General features: G+C 45.8%; 1 protein-coding gene across 1 annotated transcript in view; it reads left to right on the plus strand.

Moving 5' to 3' along the window:
* The window catches only part of STK32A (serine/threonine kinase 32A), a 374,739-nt gene that overhangs the window by 325,311 nt on the left and 29,177 nt on the right, over positions 1-20,251 (plus strand). The window contains exon 11 of the mRNA XM_075342342.1: positions 19,218-19,346. Coding sequence (XP_075198457.1) covers positions 19,218-19,346 — 129 coding nt within the window. The remainder of the gene's footprint in view (positions 1-19,217; positions 19,347-20,251) is intronic.

Here is a 20,251-nt window from a genome sequence, read left to right on the forward strand (position 1 = left end):
TGTGCTCACACATCTCATGGAGAAACACGTGAGCATACATCCACATACACATATATTCCATGCTAGCTCTGCTGTAGAAACCACAGCACACAAACCCCACATATGACCAGTGTGAGACCAAACAAATATTCATATATATAAAAAATTAATCTCACACCAAAGTCAATATATATGGAAATAACAGCGACAAGAGCAGCAGTATGAGGATACCTCACAGAATAAATGTAAGCATGCGTCTGCACATACACACATTAATCCCACATGGAGGTCAATGTGTGTCTCACACAGCATGGAAACTTGAGGAAAACACACAATTGTGTATACATGTGCATATAGACGTGTTAATGGACAATGCTGCAGCAAGAGGACACACACAGGCCACACACTAACACAACATCGTGAGGGCAATAATTCAAAGCACATACATGTATACTCACAACGGCGGCCAACGTGTGTTCCCCATGCAGCAGCAATGACAATCACCAAACCACAGCACGTACAGGTGTCAGTGTCAATAGGACTAATAACACCGCAGGGTAATAGAACTGATAACACCGCAGGGTAATAGAAACTATAGCACTGACACCCCACACATGCTACTGGCCAGCGACTGCCACCATACTAGCACAGCATGGTAGAAACATATGGAGAAAAATCCACAATGTGGGACACCAAAGCACTATCTGGACCAACCATAGTATGGATATAGCATTACCTAGAATATGCGGTTTGCGGAGGGAATGCGCCCGATGCGCATTTCGGAGTGTACCTTCGTCAGGGGGCGTTTTATATATATGAATATTTGTTTGGTCTCACACTGGTCATATGTGGGGTTTGTGTGCTGTGGTTTCTACAGCAGAGCTAGCATGGAATATATGTGTATGTGGATGTATGCTCACGTGTTTCTCCATGAGATGTGTGAGCACATAGATGTGTACTAGTATGGTGTATTTTACATGACATGGACCATACAATGATTAAAGAGTCTTTTCCACACTGAGAGGTTATATACCATCCTTTCTTGCTTCAATTTATATATATATATATTTTTTTTTTCATTATATATTGTATCCATCTATCAAGAATTGTTTTGATGTAGCATCTTGATGTGGTCTTCTCTTCTAATTGTGGGACCCTTGCCCTTTTTGGATACGACCTTATATCATGAATTTAGTATATAATTGGCACATTATGATCTATACCTATACTGGTTGCGGTGATGTATACCGTTCTTTCCTCCCTTCACTTGTCCACATGTTCTATATTTCATATGAATATTAATAAAATAAGTGTTGAACCGTTGATCGCCTCTTTCTTCTTTTTTCAAGATGAACAAGGGTTGGATTGGGCCAGACTTCACCACACCACCAGCAAATGAGAGCGGAATTTAAAGTTTGTAACGGGAATTTGCCATGTACCTCCACTCACCCATGGGTACACACTTCTGGACTTTGGATAATCGCTGGACTGCTCCTCCTTCTCCTCATGCGCCACCATGATGACCGTTACAATAGTTAGGCCTTTGTTTCAGGTATACCCCCAGTGGTAAATTTTTTCGCCCATTCTTTCAGAATGGACATTATAACGACAGGAGACCCGCTCCTTTGCAATGGGAACAATGTTTTGAGGCCCTCATGCACGTCTCTATCCAGGGACAATGTGGAGCCTCCCAATTTTTGGCTGCCCTGCCTAAGGGCTATACTACAATAGACCCACTTCCTGACAATGGACACTTCAGGTTTACAGGCCCTCATGCACGTCTCTATCCAGGGACAATGTGGAGCCTCCCAATTTTTGGCTGCCCTGCCTAAGGGCTATACTACAATAGACCCACTTCCTTACAATGGGCACTTCAGGTTTACAGGCCCTCATGCACATCTCTATCCAGGGACAACATGGAGCCTCCCAATTTTTGGCTGCCCTGCCAAAGGGCTATACTACAATAGACCCACTTCCTTACAATGGGCACTTCAGGTTTACAGGCCCTCATGCACGTCTCTATCCAGGGACAACGTGGAGCCTCCCAATTTTTGGCTGCCCTGCCAAAGGGCTATACTACAATAGACCCACTTCCTTACAATGGGCACTTCAGGTTTACAGGCCCTCATGCACGTCTCTATCCAGGGACAATGTGGAGCCTCCCAATTTTTGGCTGCCCTGCCAAAGGGCTATACTACAATAGACCCACTTCCTTACAATGGGCACTTCAGGTTTACAGGCCCTCATGCACGTCTGTATGCAGGGGCATTGGTGAACCTCACAATTTTGGACTGCCCTGGCAAAGGAAAATACTACAAAGACTCACTTCCTCAAAATGGGCACATTAGACTCAAGAGGCCTTCATGTACGTCTCTTCTCAGGGACATCGGAGTGCCACACAATGTTTTACGTAAAATCTTTCATGTATTAATCTCAAAAAGTAACATACACCAGCTCTATCTCACTATTGGGTATGTGCCCTTAACATTTCCGCCATGAAAATTCATTTTGGTGTCATTTTGAAGGTTTTCTGGTGAGTCCGTAAAAATGGCGTAAAACGCGGACAAAATTGTTCACAGCTGTGACTTTTAAGTGATAAATGCTTCAAGGGGTCTTCCCCATGCTGTTGCCAGGTCATTTGAGCACTCTTCTGAGACTTTTGTGCCATTTTTAGGGTTTCTACATGCTGCCGGGGGTAATTTCATAAAAATACTCGGGTCTCCCATAGGATAACATTGGGCTCGGTGCTCGGGCCGAGTACACGAGTATCTTGGGATGCTCGGCCCGAGCCTCGAGCACCCGAGCTTTTTAGTACTCGCTCATCACTAGTCCTTTCTAATGCTAGTCGGCAGGGGTTCAGGCGGAAGAATAGACTTTGCTTCTATTGTGGAGACACTTCTCATACTATCTCTGACTGCCCTAAATGTGAAAGGAGATTGGCTAGTTTTGTTACTGCGGGTTCTTTGCAACCAAAGTTTCTTTTGTCTGTCACATTGATTTGCTCATTGTCTTCATTTTCTGCATTGGCCTTTTTGGACTCAGGGGCAGCACTCAATTTGATGGATTTTGGGTTTGCTAGGGATTATGGTTTCCCCATGGTTCCTTTGCAAGCTCCTATTCCTTTAAGGGGCATTGATGCTACCCCTTTGGCAGAAAATAAACCCCAATTTTAGACCCAGGTGCCTATGACAGTTGCACCAGCGCATCAGGAAACTTGTAAATTTTTAGTATTACATAATCTTCAGGATACCTTGGACGCACATCTCTATGGATTTTATATCAGAGCTTCCCGTCTCTCAGAACATGACTGTGATTTGGGTGATCTGTGATAGATTCTCCAAGATGGTCCACTTGGTTCCCCTGTTTAAGTTGCCGTCTTCATCAGAGTTGGTGCCTTTGTTTTTCCAACATGTTCGTTTGCATGGTATTCCCGAAAACATTGTTTCTGACAAAGGGGTGCAGTTTGTATCCAGATTTTGGAGGATTTTTTGTTCCAAATTGGGTGTTCAGCTGTCATTCTCCTCGGCGTTTCATCCTCAGACCAACGGTCGGACTGAAAGGGCTAACCAGACCCTGGAGACCTATTTACGGTGTTTTGTTTCTGCGGATCAGGATGACTGGGTTTCGTTTTTGCCTTTGGCTGAATTTGCCCTTAACAATAGAGCTAGCTCTACCACATTGGTGTCCCCATTTTTCTGCAATTTTGGGTATCATCCCAGGTTCCTCTCGGGGCAGCTTGAGGCATCTGACTGTCCAGGGTTGGATTCGGTGGTAAACAGAATGCAGCAGATTTGGGGGCAGGTAGTGGATAAATTGTTTCAATCCCAAGAATCTGCCCAGAAATTTACCAACCGGCATCGGACTGTTGGTCCCCGGTTTAAAGTGGGGGACATGGTGTGATTGTCCTCTAAAAATATTACTATGATAGTTCCATCTATTAAATTTAAGCCCAGATTTATTGGACCTTATAAGATTTCGGAGATTATCAACTCTGTATCTTTCCGTTTGACTCTGCCTGTGTCATTTAAGATTCACAATGTCTTCCATAAGTCCTTGTTGAAGAGACATGTGGAGCCAACAGTTCTTGCAGCAGCGCCTCCTGACCCTGTTTTGGTACAAGGGGATCTGGAGTATGAGGTTGAAAAAATTCTGGATTCCCGTCGCAGTAGGCGAAAGCTTCAGTACCTTGTGAAATGGAAGGGTTATGGGCAGGAGGATAACTTTTGGGTTGTGGCTTCTGACATTCATGCGGACAGGTTGGTTCACGCCTTCCATCATGCTCATCCTGAGCGACCCGGTGGCGTTGGTGAGGGTTCGGTGACCCCTCCTCAAGGGTGGGGTACTGTTGTGAATGTCAGTTATGCTTTTGCTGCTGTGAGGCTCCCTCTTGTGGCCAGGAATCGTTTGGACAGAGACCAGGTGTGTTGAGCAATGGGCGTTTCCATTACTAACTCTCTGCTAGAGATGAGCGAACCGGTCCCGGTTCGGCTCGAGGTCGGTTCGTCGAACGGAGGTCCCGTTCGAGTTCGGCTCATCGAACGTTCGACGAACCGAACTCGAACTGCATAGGAAACAATGGCAGGCAATCACAAACACATAAAAACACCTAGAAAACACCCTCAAAGGTGTCCAAAAGGTGACAAACAACTCAAACACATGGGAAAGTGACAAGGACATATACTCATGCGAAAACAAAACAGCTGGACAAGGAAAAAGAGGAGGACACACAGATATAGGCATGGCACGCCCTTCTAAAATCATGTAAAACAACGCAAGGTGACTCCAAGCGGAGTCTCCCTTTTTTTCCAAAACTTGGGCCCCACACACACCCACCCATTCAGTGGCAGCACTTGTGCCCTAGGTGGGCACTTCACAGCTAGATTTGCATCAAGCACATTCAAAAATGCGCTCTTCTTAACCGTCCCCAGGATGACACCAGGGTAGGTAGCAAAGTCTTTCCTGATCCCAGCTCTGTTCATCTTGGCTTCTTTTAAAAACACAGCAAGCAAGGGTTACTCCAAGCGGAGTCTCCCTTTTTTTCCAAAAATTGTGCCCCACACACACCCACCCATTCAGTGGCAGCACTTGTGCCCTAGTTGTGCACTTCACAGCTAGATTTGCATCAAGCACATTCAAAAATACGCTCTTCTTAACCGTCCCCAGGATGACACCAGGGTAGGTAGCAAAGTCTTTCCTGACCCCAGCTCTGTTCATCTTGGCTTCTTTTAAAAACACAGCAAGCAAGGGTTACTCCAAGCGGAGTCTCCCTTTTTTTCCAAAAATTGTGCCCCACACACACCCACCCATTCAGTGGCAGCACTTGTGCCCTAGTTGTGCACTTCACAGCTAGATTTGCATCAAGCACATTCAAAAATACGCTCTTCTTAACCGTCCCCAGGATGACACCAGGGTAGGTAGCAAAGTCTTTCCTGACCCCAGCTCTGTTCATCTTGGCTTCTTTTAAAAACACAGCAAGCAAGGGTTACTCCAAGCGGAGTCTCCCTTTTTTTCCAAAAATTGTGCCCCACACACACCCACCCATTCAGTGGCAGCACTTGTGCCCTAGTTGTGCACTTCACAGCTAGATTTGCATCAAGCACATTCAAAAATACGCTCTTCTTAACCGTCCCCAGGATGACACCAGGGTAGGTAGCAAAGTCTTTCCTGACCCCAGCTCTGTTCATCTTGGCTTCTTTTAAAAACACAGCAAGCAAGGGTTACTCCAAGCGGAGTCTCCCTTTTTTTCCAAAAATTGTGCCCCACACACACCCACCCATTCAGTGGCAGCACTTGTGCCCTAGTTGTGCACTTCACAGCTAGATTTGCATCAAGCACATTCAAAAATACGCTCTTCTTAACCGTCCCCAGGATGACACCAGGGTAGGTAGCAAAGTCTTTCCTGACCCCAGCTCTGTTCATCTTGGCTTCTTTTAAAAACACAGCAAGCAAGGGTTACTCCAAGCGGAGTCTCCCTTTTTTTCCAAAAATTGTGCCCCACACACACCCACCCATTCAGTGGCAGCACTTGTGCCCTAGTTGTGCACTTCACAGCTAGATTTGCATCAAGCACATTCAAAATCCACAAGCATTTACTCTCCCCAGGATGACACAGGGGTAGTAAATTCCTTCTGGATCCATGACTTGTTCATTTTGATGAACGTCAGTCTGTCCACATTGTCACTGGACAGACGCGTGCGCTTATCTGTCAGCACACACCCAGCAGCACTGAAGACACGTTCAGAGACAACGCTGGCAGCTGGACACGACAAAATCTCCAAGGCGTAACTGGAGAGCTCTGGCCATTTTTCTAGATTTGAAGCCCAAAAGGAGCAAGGCTCCATTTGCAAAGTCATGGCATCGATGTTCATTTGGAGATACTCCTGTATCATCCTCTCCAGCCGTTGACTATGTGTCAGACTTGTTGTCTCTGGTGGCCTTGCAAAAGAGGGTCTAAAAAAATTATGAAAAGATTCCATAAAATTGCTGTTACCAGCACCAGATACGGTCCTACTGGTACGGGTAGACTGTTGAAGATGACGAGACCGTCCCATGTTTGGCAAGTTACAACTGGGAGATTCCCTCCCTGCACCTGCACGGTTGTTTGGTGGAAAAGCCGAGCTAAGATCGAGTAACAGCTTCTGCTGATACTCCTGCATACGTGCGTCCCTTTCTATGGCTGGAATTATGTCACAAAATTTGGACTTGTACCGGGGATCTAATAGTGTGGCAATCCAGTAGTCATCATCACTTCTAATTTTGACAATACGAGAGTCATGTTGGAGGTAGTGCAACAAGAAGGCACTCATGTGTCTTGCGCAGCCATGCGGACCAAGTCCACGCTGTGTTTGTGGCATAGAGGTGCTACCCGTTCTTTCTTCCTCTGACATCTCCCCCCAACCTCTTTCAACTGAAATTTGACCAAGGTCTCCCTCATCTGCTGAGTCTTCCATGTCCATGGACAGTTCGTCCTCCATTTCTTCATGTTCTCCTGCACCTTCCTCAACATTTCGCCTGCTACTATGTGCCCTTGTTGATCCCTGTCCCCCATGGTCCCATGCCTGCTGCGTTGGTGATGAACGTCTGGACCTTGGTGATGTTGTTGTCCCTTGCGCATATGAATCCTCCTGTAGTTCCTCCCCTTCCTGTTGTCCCACCCCCTGACTCCGAATAGTGTTTAGCATGTGCTCCAGCATGTAAATGACTGGAATCGTCATGCTGATAATGGCATTGTCAGCGCTAAACATATTCGTCGCCATGTCGAAACTGTGCAGAAGGGTGCATAGGTCCTTGATCTGAGACCACTCCATCAGGGTGATCTGCCCCACCTCTGCATCTCGTTGGCCCAGGCTATACGTCATGACGTATTGCACCAGGGCTCTGCGGTGCTGCCACAGTCGCTGTAACATGTGGAGAGTTGAATTCCAGCGTGTCGCCACATCGCATTTCAGGCGATGAACCGGCAGGCCCCAACACTTCTGGAACGATGCAAGTCGCTCAGCTGCGGCGCTTGAACGGCGGAAGTGAGCAGACAGTTTTCGTGCCCTGTTCAAAAGGCCATCTAGGCCGGGATAGTGTGTTAAAAATTGCTGGACGACAAGGTTCAACACGTGAGCCATACAAGGTACGTGTGTCACCTTGCCCAGGCGAAGGGCCGCACCCAGGTTTGCAGCATTGTCGCACACGGCCTTACCAGGCTGCAGGTTGAGTGGAGACAACCATTTATTAAACTCGGACCGCAGAGCTGACCACAACTCCTCAGCTGTGTGACTCTTATTCCCAAGACATGTTAAGCTAAAGACCGCCTGATGCCGTTGCGCTCTGCTGCCAGCATAGTAATGAGGGTTGCGTGATTCCTTCTGCGCAGTGAGAACGCTGGTGGCCTGACCAGGCAGGCTTGGGGCGGAGGTGGAGGACCCAGATGAGGTGGAGGATGCAGAAGCAGTGGCGGAACTTGGACAGACAGAGGATTGACACACAAGTCGTGGGGACGGCAAGACTTGTGCAGCAGACCCTTCACCATCTATCACCATAGTTACCCAGTGCCCAGTCAGCGACATGTAACGTCCCTGTCCATGCTTACTGGTCCAAGTATCGGTGGTGAAATGCTCCCGTTCACACACAGAGTTTCTCAAGGAAGCGGTGATGTTGTGTGCGACATGCTGGTGTAGCGCGGGCACACCTTTCTTAGAGAAGTAGTGGCGACTAGGCATCTGGTACTGGGGCACAGCGACAGACATAAGGTCTCTAAAATCCTGTGTGTCCACTAGGCGGAAAGGCAGCATTTCGGTAGCCAAGAGCTTCCAGAGGGATAGAGTCAACCTCTTAGCTTTGTCATGGGTCGCAGGAAGTGGCCTTTTATTTGACCACATCTGAGGGACAGAGATCTGGCTGCTGTGTGTAAACGGTGTTGAGTAGGGTGTCCCTGGAAAAATGCAGGTTTGTGAGGAAGGTGCAGGAGGAGACATGATGTTGCCTTCATCCAACGTTGGTGCTATCGATGTCTGAGACAGCTGTACACACTCACTTGTTTCCCCTTCCAAACCAACTGACGACCTACCAAGCAAACTGCCTGTTGCGGTTACAGTGGTGGAAGTTGTGCGTGGAAAAACAGGTGTGACAGCTGTCCCCACAGTCCTAGAAGATGAAGAGCGCGCGGATGCACTGGAAGGGGCAGGCGGTGGATGGTTCGCTCCGCTAGGCCGCATTGCAGCACAGTGAGCTTCCCACCGGGACCTATGATATTTATTCATGTGACGATTCATGGAAGAAGTTGTCAAACTGCTGAGGTTTTGACCTCTACTAAGAGAATCATGACAAAGTTTACAGATCACATAATTTGGGCGATCTTTTTCTATGTCAAAAAAGGACCAGGCTAGGCAAGGCTTAGAGGCCATGCGACCTGTTGATCCACCCCGAATAATGCTCATAGGCAGAGTGGTGGCTGAGGATGCAGTTGTAGACGTGCTACCAGTGCTCCGACTCTGTCCAGGAAGGCGCAAGGTAACTTCGTCGTCGGTTGCATCCTCCTCCACCGCCTCTGTTGACCTCCTCGAGTGCCTGACTGGGGGTTGACAGTAGGTGGGATCTAGAACTTCATCATCAATTGTTGTGTTTGCACTCCCCTCCCCCTCAGACCGAGCCTCTTCTTGCCCTGACCGAATATTTAAGTTGTCATCCCAATCGGGTATCTGCGTCTCATCTTCATCAGTATGTTCCTTATTGTCTATCACCACAGGTGTTACAGTTTGTGACAAAGGGTCAACATTATGCTCAGAAACTTGGTCCTCACGGCCTGAATCAGAGTCACAAAGGTTCTGGGCATCACTGCAGACCATTTCCTGTTCTGTACTCACTGTAGCTTGGGAGCAGACCTCTGATTCCCAGGCTATAGTGTGACTGAACAGCTCTGCAGACTCAGCCATCTCAGTTCCACCATACTTGGCAGGGCTGATGGAGACTTCAGAGCTGGGAGAAAGCAAGTTTGATTGGGATGACAACTCTGAGGACTGGTGTTTTTTGGATGCGGTACTTGAAGTGGCTGAGAGGGCACTTGTTGGACCACTTGAGATCCATTCAAGCATTTTTCTTTTTTGGCCATCATCTACCTTTGTTCCTGTTGTTCGTGTCCGTAAAAAAGGGAGCACATCGGATTGTCCACGGTAAGTAGTAGACATCTTACTTTTGCTGGTAGATGGTCTATCTTCAGCAGATGAAAATGGAGCTTTGCCACCTTCCCCACGGACAAACCCCTTTTTTCCTTTTCCACCACGCCTCTTCCCCTTTCCACCAGCATCTGTCATTTTGCCACTCATGTTGATTGCGACAAGATTGTGCACTGAAAATGTGGTAGCAAAAATTGAGAGGTGGTGTAGATTGCAGCGGTGGTCTAGCTTTATTAACAGCAGAATAATAAAGAATAATTATCCCTAACAATGCAACTACGGCCCTTAAACTGGCAGCAGTGTTTGCTAGTATAATGGCTTAGTTATAATGAGTTGGAGTGTGCAATGCAGGCAGAGGTGCTGCAAATGTCTTTACACTAGTGGGACTATAGCAAAGTCCAATAGCCACGTTTAGGATGCCACTAGGTACACTGAGTGTTTGCTAGTATAATGGCTTAGTTATAATGAGTTGGAGTGTGCAATGCAGGCAGAGGTGCTGCAAATGTCTTTGCACTAGTGGGACTATAGCAAAGTCCAATAGCCACGTTTAGGATGCCACTAGGTACACTGAGTGTTTGCTAGTATAATGGCTTAGTTATAATGAGTTGGAGTGTGCAATGCAGGTAGAGGTGCTGCAAATGTCTTTGCACTAGTGTGACTAGACAAGAGTCCAATAGCCACGTTTAGGATGCCACTAGGTACACTGAGTGTTTGCTAGTATAATGGCTTAGTTATAATGAGTTGGAGTGTGCAATGCAGGTAGAGGTGCTGCAAATGTCTTTGCACTAGTGGGACTATAGCAAAGTCCAATAGCCACGTTTAGGATGCCACTAGGTAAACTGAGTGTTTGCTAGTATAATGGCTTAGTTATAATGAGTTGGAGTGTGCAATGCAGGCAGAGGTGCTGCAAATGTCTTTGCACTAGTGGGACTATAGCAAAGTCCAATAGCCACGTTTAGGATGCCACTAGGTACACTGAGTGTTTGCTAGTATAATGGCTTAGTTATAATCAGTTGGAGTGTGCAATGCAGGCAGAGGTGCTGCAAATGTCTTTGCACTAGTGGGACTATAGCAAAGTCCAATAGCCACGTTTAGGATGCCACTAGGTACACTGAGTGTTTGCTAGTATAAAGGCTTAGTTATAATGAGTTGGAGTGTGCAATGCAGGTAGAGGTGCTGCAAATGTCTTTGCACTAGTGGGACTATAGCAAAGTCCAATAGCCACGTTTAGGATGCCACTAGGTACACTGAGTGTTTGCTAGTATAATGGCTTAGTTATAATGAGTTGGAGTGTGCAATGCAGGCAGAGGTGCTGCAAATGTCTTTGCACTAGTGGGACTATAGCAAAGTCCAATAGCCACGTTTAGGATGCCACTAGGTACACTGAGTGTTTGCTAGTATAATGGCTTAGTTATAATGAGTTGGAGTGTGCAATGCAGGCAGAGGTGCTGCAAATGTCTTTGCACTAGTGGGACTATAGCAAAGTCCAATAGCCACGTTTAGGATGCCACTAGGTACACTGAGTGTTTGCTAGTATAATGGCTTAGTTATAATGAGTTGGAGTGTGCAATGCAGGCAGAGGTGCTGCAAATGTCTTTGCACTAGTGGGACTATAGCAAAGTCCAATAGCCACGTTTAGGATGCCACTAGGTACACTGAGTGTTTGCTAGTATAATGGCTTAGTTATAATGAGTTGGAGTGTGCAATGCAGGTAGAGGTGCTGCAAATGTCTTTGCACTAGTGGGACTATAGCAAAGTCCAATAGCCACGTTTAGGATGCCACTAGGTACACTGAGTGTTTGCTAGTATAATGGCTTAGTTATAATGAGTTGGAGTGTGCAATGCAGGCAGAGGTGCTGCAAATGTCTTTGCACTAGTGGGACTATAGCAAAGTCCAATAGCCACGTTTAGGATGCCACTAGGTACACTGAGTGTTTGCTAGTATAATGGCTTAGTTATAATGAGTTGGAGTGTGCAATGCAGGCAGAGGTGCTGCAAATGTCTTTGCACTAGTGGGACTATAGCAAAGTCCAATAGCCACGTTTAGGATGCCACTAGGTACACTGAGTGTTTGCTAGTATAATGGCTTAGTTATAATGAGTTGGAGTGTGCAATGCAGGCAGAGGTGCTGCAAATGTCTTTGCACTAGTGGGACTATAGAAAAGTCCAATAGCCACGTTTAGGATGCCACTAGGTACACTGAGTGTTTGCTAGTATAATGGCTTAGTTATAATGAGTTGGAGTGTGCAATGCAGGTAGAGGTGCTGCAAATGTCTTTGCACTAGTGTGACTAGACAACAGTCCAATAGCCACGTTTAGGATGCCACTAGGTACACTGAGTGTTTGCTAGTATAATGGCTTAGTTATAATGAGTTGGAGTGTGCAATGCAGGTAGAGGTGCTGCAAATGTCTTTGCACTAGTGGGACTATAGCAAAGTCCAATAGCCACGTTTAGGATGCCACTAGGTACACTGAGTGTTTGCTAGTATAATGGCTTAGTTATAATGAGTTGGAGTGTGCAATGCAGGCAGAGGTGCTGCAAATGTCTTTGCACTAGTGGGACTATAGCAAAGTCCAATAGCCACGTTTAGGATGCCACTAGGTACACTGAGTGTTTGCTAGTATAATGGCTTAGTTATAATGAGTTGGAGTGTGCAATGCAGGCAGAGGTGCTGCAAATGTCTTTGCACTAGTGGGACTATAGCAAAGTCCAATAGCCACGTTTAGGATGCCACTAGGTACACTGAGTGTTTGCTAGTATAATGGCTTAGTTATAATGAGTTGGAGTGTGCAATGCAGGCAGAGGTGCTGCAAATGTCTTTGCACTAGTGGGACTATAGCAAAGTCCAATAGCCACGTTTAGGATGCCACTAGGTACACTGAGTGTTTGCTAGTATAATGGCTTAGTTATAATGAGTTGGAGTGTGCAATGTAGGCAGAGGTGCTGCAAATGTCTTTGCACTAGTGGGACTATAGCAAAGTCCAATAGCCACGTTTAGGATGCCACTAGGTACACTGAGTGTTTGCTAGTATAATGGCTTAGTTATAATGAGTTGGAGTATGCAATGCAGGTAGAGGTGCTGCAAATGTCTTTGCACTAGTGGGACTATAGCAAAGTCCAATAGCCACGTTTAGGATGCCACTAGGTACACTGAGTGTTTGCTAGTATAATGGCTTAGTTATAATGAGTTGGAGTGTGCAATGCAGGCAGAGGTGCTGCAAATGTCTTTGCACTAGTGGGACTATAGCAAAGTCCAATAGCCACGTTTAGGATGCCACTAGGTACACTGAGTGTTTGCTAGTATAATGGCTTAGTTATAATGAGTTGGAGTGTGCAATGCAGGCAGAGGTGCTGCAAATGTCTTTGCACTAGTGGGACTATAGCAAAGTCCAATAGCCACGTTTAGGATGCCACTAGGTACACTGAGTGTTTGCTAGTATAATGGCTTAGTTATAATGAGTTGGAGTGTGCAATGCAGGTAGAGGTGCTGCAAATGTCTTTGCACTAGTGGGACTATAGCAAATTCCAATAGCCACGTTTAGGATGCCACTAGGTACACTGAGTGTTTGCTAGTATAATGGCTTAGTTATAATGAGTTGGAGTGTGCAATGCAGGCAGAGGTGCTGCAAATGTCTTTGCACTAGTGGGACTATAGCAAAGTCCAATAGCCACGTTTAGGATGCCACTAGGTACACTGAGTGTTTGCTAGTATAATGGCTTAGTTATAATGAGTTGGAGTGTGCAATGCAGGCAGAGGTGCTGCAAATGTCTTTGCACTAGTGGGACTATAGCAAAGTCCAATAGCCACGTTTAGGATGCCACTAGGTACACTGAGTGTTTGCTAGTATAATGGCTTAGTTATAATGAGTTGGAGTGTGCAATGCAGGCAGAGGTGCTGCAAATGTCTTTGCACTAGTGGGACTATAGAAAAGTCCAATAGCCACGTTTAGGATGCCACTAGGTACACTGAGTGTTTGCTAGTATAATGGCTTAGTTATAATGAGTTGGAGTGTGCAATGCAGGTAGAGGTGCTGCAAATGTCTTTGCACTAGTGTGACTAGACAACAGTCCAATAGCCACGTTTAGGATGCCACTAGGTACACTGAGTGTTTGCTAGTATAATGGCTTAGTTATAATGAGTTGGAGTGTGCAATGCAGGTAGAGGTGCTGCAAATGTCTTTGCACTAGTGGGACTATAGCAAAGTCCAATAGCCACGTTTAGGATGCCACTAGGTACACTGAGTGTTTGCTAGTATAATGGCTTAGTTATAATGAGTTGGAGTGTGCAATGCAGGCAGAGGTGCTGCAAATGTCTTTGCACTAGTGGGACTATAGCAAAGTCCAATAGCCACGTTTAGGATGCCACTAGGTACACTGAGTGTTTGCTAGTATAATGGCTTAGTTATAATGAGTTGGAGTGTGCAATGCAGGCAGAGGTGCTGCAAATGTCTTTGCACTAGTGGGACTATAGCAAAGTCCAATAGCCACGTTTAGGATGCCACTAGGTACACTGAGTGTTTGCTAGTATAATGGCTTAGTTATAATGAGTTGGAGTGTGCAATGCAGGCAGAGGTGCTGCAAATGTCTTTGCACTAGTGGGACTATAGCAAAGTCCAATAGCCACGTTTAGGATGCCACTAGGTACACTGAGTGTTTGCTAGTATAATGGCTTAGTTATAATGAGTTGGAGTGTGCAATGTAGGCAGAGGTGCTGCAAATGTCTTTGCACTAGTGGGACTATAGCAAAGTCCAATAGCCACGTTTAGGATGCCACTAGGTACACTGAGTGTTTGCTAGTATAATGGCTTAGTTATAATGAGTTGGAGTATGCAATGCAGGTAGAGGTGCTGCAAATGTCTTTGCACTAGTGGGACTATAGCAAAGTCCAATAGCCACGTTTAGGATGCCACTAGGTACACTGAGTGTTTGCTAGTATAATGGCTTAGTTATAATGAGTTGGAGTGTGCAATGCAGGCAGAGGTGCTGCAAATGTCTTTGCACTAGTGGGACTATAGCAAAGTCCAATAGCCACGTTTAGGATGCCACTAGGTACACTGAGTGTTTGCTAGTATAATGGCTTAGTTATAATGAGTTGGAGTGTGCAATGCAGGCAGAGGTGCTGCAAATGTCTTTGCACTAGTGGGACTATAGCAAAGTCCAATAGCCACGTTTAGGATGCCACTAGGTACACTGAGTGTTTGCTAGTATAATGGCTTAGTTATAATGAGTTGGAGTGTGCAATGCAGGCAGAGGTGCTGCAAATGTCTTTGCACTAGTGGGACTATAGCAAAGTCCAATAGCCACGTTTAGGATGCCACTAGGTACACTGAGTGTTTGCTAGTATAATGGCTTAGTTATAATGAGATGGAGTGTGCAATGCAGGCAGAGGTGCTGCAAATGTCTTTGCACTAGTGGGACTATAGCAAAGTCCAATAGCCACGTTTAGGATGCCACTAGGTACACTGAGTGTTTGCTAGTATAATGGCTTAGTTATAATGAGTTGGAGTGTGCAATGCAGGCAGAGGTGCTGCAAATGTCTTTGCACTAGTGGGACTATAGCAAAGTCCAATAGCCACGTTTAGGATGCCACTAGGTACACTGAGTGTTTGCTAGTATAATGGCTTAGTTATAATGAGTTGGAGTGTGCAATGCAGGCAGAGGTGCTGCAAATGTCTTTGCACTAGTGGGACTATAGCAAAGTCCAATAGCCACGTTTAGGATGCCACTAGGTACACTGAGTGTTTGCTAGTATAATGGCTTAGTTATAATGAGTTGGAGTGTGCAATGCAGGTAGAGGTGCTGCAAATGTCTTTGCACTAGTGGGACTATAGCAAAGTCCAATAGCCACGTTTAGGATGCCACTAGGTACACTGAGTGTTTGCTAGTATAATGGCTTAGTTTTAATGAGTTGGAGTGTGCAATGCAGGCAGAGGTGCTGCAAATGTCTTTGCACTAGTGGGACTATAGCAAAGTCCAATAGCCACGTTTAGGATGCCACTAGGTACACTGAGTGTTTGCTAGTATAATGGCTTAGTTATAATGAGTTGGAGTGTGCAATGCAGGTAGAGGTGCTGCAAATGTCTTTGCACTAGTGGGACTATAGCAAAGTCCAATAGCCACGTTTAGGATGCCACTAGGTACACTGAGTGTTTGCTAGTATAATGGCTTAGTTATAATGAGTTGGAGTGTGCAATGCAGGCAGAGGTGCTGCAAATGTCTTTGCACTAGTGGGACTATAGCAAAGTCCAATAGCCACGTTTAGGATGCCACTAGGTACACTGAGTGTTTGCTAGTATAATGGCTTAGTTATAATGAGTTGGAGTGTGCAATGCAGGCAGAGGTGCTGCAAATGTCTTTGCACTAGTGGGACTATAGCAAAGTCCAATAGCCACGTTTAGGATGCCACTAGGTACACTGAGTGTTTGCTAGTATAATGGCTTAGTTATAATGAGTTGGAGTGTGCAATGCAGGTAGAGGTGCTGCAAATGTCTTTGCACTAGTGGGACTATAGCAAAGTCCAATAGCCACGTTTAGGATGCCACTAGGTACACTGAGTGTTTGCTAGCATAATGGCTTAGTTATAATGAGTTGGAGTGTGCAATGCAGGCAGAGGTGCTGCAAATGTCTTTGCACTAGTGTGACTAGACAACAGTCCAATAGCCACGTTTAGGATGCCACTAGGTACACTGAGTGTTTGCTAGTATAATGGCTTAGTTATAATGAGTTGGCGTGTGCAGAGGACAGGAGGGTTCAGTGCCAGGATTGTGGGTCTGGGTAGAGGAATGGAAGCCTGCCTTTCTATTCCCTCCTAATGGGGAAATGCAGCGACGAAATCCCTGACCTTTGCTACACAGACGCTGTCGCTGTTTTCAGGACCTGTCACCTTAACTCTGACCCTGCCCGTACGAGCCCTTAAAAGGACTGATAGATAGTGCTATCCCTATGCTGTCCAGCGTATCCAATATCGGCGATAGGACTCAGGACGGAGCTGCCCCACTGATGTCTGACACCAAGGACGCAGAAGAGATAATGGCGTGCTGGAGGAAAATGTCCGGTTTTATAATGCAGGGACATGTGACATGGACATCCTATCACACATGCCGTTGCTTCTCTGGCTAAAAGTCCAATTAGCTGTGTGTGTGTCTGGGATTGGCTGACATGCTGGCCCGCCCCACAAGACGCGCGCGCTTAGGGAAGGAAGACAAGGAAAAAAAAAAAAATGGCGATCGCCATTATACAAACAGGAGTGATCTGAAGGCGCTGTTCACGCACATTATACACTGAAATGTCATAATAGTGTGAGTCACAGAGTGACTTACACTATTACAGCGGAAAGTCAGCTAGGAATTAGCTGTTTTTTTGCTGCTAGAACCGTTCTCGAACGTTTCTAGAACTATCGAGCTTTTGCAAAAAGCTCGAGTTCTAGTTCGATCTAGAACAGGCCCCAAAATCACTCGAGCCTAGAACTGGAGAACCACGAACCACGAACCGCGCTCAACTCTACTCTCTGCCTATTTAAACCCTGATCTGCTAGCAGACTATGCCGGATGTCAGTTGTTTTTTGTACACCAGCCTGCTTCATCCTACTCCAGACCCCATCTACCCCAGATAAGTGCTTGGCTCTTTATTTGTTGTTTGGTTCCTTTTGCTCTTATCTGAGTTTGTCATTTACTGTGGTTATTGTCAGTTTATTTGCATGCAGGAATCTTCCCCGTCAGTTGCTTAGCTGGGAAGCTCCCTGCAGCTATGTTTGGAGTATTGCTCCTATTAGTCCATGTGTTTGTTGCTTCTTGAATTTGTATGGTTCCTGCTTTCTGTTCATTGGTATGACAAGAGCGCCTGGTATAGGACGGAGTTCAGATCTAGCGATCTGAGGGCTTTTTGTACTATCAGGTTTTTGGAATTTTGTAGGGTTTTTCTCTGGCCACCATTAGTCCCTTTCCTATCCTGTCCTATTTAGTCAGTAGGGCTTCACTTTTGCTAATCCTATCATCTATCTGTGTATTGTGCTTTCCTATATCACCGCAGTCTATGAATGTGGGGGGCTTGCTATTCTTTGGCAATCTATTTTCTGAGGCAGAGAGTTATTCATCTTTCCTTCCTTTAGGATAGCTAGTTCTCCTGCAGGGTTCGCGGTGCACAGGATGTTAGTTCACCCCTCGGCTACTTCTAGTGTTGATGGTTAGTAAGGGGATGGCGGCCAGATTAGTTGCCAATGCTCTTGTCACCTTTTACCAATGATGTATGGTGGTCTTCCATGGTTCCGGATCATAATAGAATAGTTTGTCTCGTGACGCCACCTGCGGTACGCGGCCAGGGATTAGCCACCACTGCTGTCGCTGTCTTCCGTGGCGGATTTTTGTAGCAGCTAAGATGGTTCTGCTCCCCACATGTGGAGCGGGCCTCAGGGGGGGATGATGGGGATGATAGTCGGCCACTGGCGCCGGAGCGCTGGGCGCCAGCGCCGGCAATGATAGACCAAAGCAGCAAGTGCAGGCCAAGATCTATTTACTCACAGTTCTGGTGCTGCACTCAGTTTACTGGTCTCCGCCATGATGGGCCCCAGCCGATCCCGGGTAAGTCCAAGATAAATGCCGGTGCTGTGAACGGAGAGATCTTCCTCCTTACCCTTGGTGTTGGATCCCCATTGCCTTAAGCTACCTGGGGACCCTGGTTCTTTAACTCAGCTACCAACCTGTATGCAGGTGACGTTGGTCCGCTATGGGGCCTGACCGTAATACCGACCCTGAGCCCTATGTGCCACTGTGTTCTGGGAATTGGGGGTGGCCAGAGGGACGTACAATCCCCCTGTCCTGCAGATTCTGGTAGTCCAACAAGGAGTATGTTCCACTCTAGGGCTCTGCACCCTCCTCTGCGCTGATTCCAAGGGAGCAATGAAGCTCTCCCCTCAGCAACCGTGTTTCTCCTCTGTCTCTCCAGCTCACCCAGTCATCTCCTGCCTCTTCCAGTCGGGCCGATCATAGCTGGAGAAGCTGTTAAGCTCTCTCTCCAGCAACCATGTTGTTCTGTGTCCCAGACTATTCTCAAGTGATTTTCCTGTGTGTTCTGTAACTTCCCCAGTTCTGCTTCACCTCCCAGGCCGTTGCCCTAGTAACCGGGAATTTTCCAGGCTGGCTGACTTCCTGAGTTGTGTAACTGACTGGCTCACTAACTGGGTGTTTGTGTGAATGTTGTATAAGTGCTAAACACTAGCGATTAACCTCTTCATTACCTGGGATAAGTACTGCACCTTAAGTGAGATGCAGTACCCTGTGGCGACTGAAGCCTCAGGGGTGCCACATTGACATGCAGAAAAAAAGGTCTTTCATGACCTTATGGGGGTTAAATAAGTTCAGGAGCTCTAAAAAAATAAACTACAGAAAATAAAAAGATGGTAAAAAATAAATGTAAAAAAGCAACTGGCAATCCAAATAGTTGTTTGTAGCCCCACCCCCGTTGAAAAAAAAAGTCCTATATAAATATATAAAAATTATATACAAAAATACTGGCACTATTTGATAGAAGGAAGAATCATATTCCAAATGATTGTTTTTTTTTATCTTTTGTATAACTAGAAAGGACGACTTAACTGTGATCCAACATTTGAACTTGAAGAGATGATACTAGAATCAAAACCTTTGCACAAGAAAAAGAAGAGACTGGCCAAGAAAGTAAAGGACAATGGGAAAAGTCATGCAGCAATGGTAAGAGAAAAAAAAATGTTCTCTGAAAGAAACAGTTTAGCAGATTGTAGGGGAGTACTTTTCTCCAGTGACAGAATAAATGTGGCATAAAGTGGGTACGAAAAATATTGAGACCCCTTTAAATTTTTCACTCTTTGTTTCATTGCAGCCATTTGGTAAATTCAAAAAAAATTTTTTTCTCATTAATGTACACTGCACCCCATCTTACCAGAAAAAAAACAGAAATGTAGAAATTTTAGTAAATTTATTAAACAAGAAAAACTAAAATATCACATGGTCATAAGTATTTAGAGACCCTTTGCTCAGACACTCATATTTAAGTCACATGCTGTCCATTTCCTTGTGATCCTCCTTGAGATGGTTCTACTCCTTCATTGGAGTCCAGCTGTGTTTAATTAAACTGATAGGACTTGATTTGGAAAGGCATACACCTGTCTATATAAGACCTCACAGCTCAGACCAAATGAGAATTATGAGGTCAAAGGAGCTGCCCAAGAAACTCAGGGACAGAATTGTGGCAAGGGTCAGATCTGGCCAAGGTTTCAAAAGAATTTCTGCACTACTCAAGGTTCCTTAACAGTACAATGGCCTCCATAATCCTTAAATGGAGGCCACTGCAATGAAACAAAGAGTGAAAAATTTCAAGGGATTTCAATACTTTCCATAACCATTGTAAGTCCCTCATAATAAAATCTTGTGTTCCGAACCCGTATGAGCCATGATGTACCTTCATTACATGACAGTGTCTTTGCTGGTTGTCCTTGTGGTAACTGAACAAACCATTCTTACCACCACTAATTACAGTTTGCAGTAGAGAGTAGCAGGTTTTATTTGCATGACTTCTTGCAGACGCCTGATTCAGTTTGGCAGCAGAATTAGGGGCCAGGTTCCAATATGGAGACATT

Source organism: Anomaloglossus baeobatrachus, chromosome 4 (assembly GCF_048569485.1).
Source record: "Anomaloglossus baeobatrachus isolate aAnoBae1 chromosome 4, aAnoBae1.hap1, whole genome shotgun sequence".
In the NCBI taxonomy this organism is placed as follows: Eukaryota; Metazoa; Chordata; class Amphibia; order Anura; family Aromobatidae; genus Anomaloglossus; species Anomaloglossus baeobatrachus.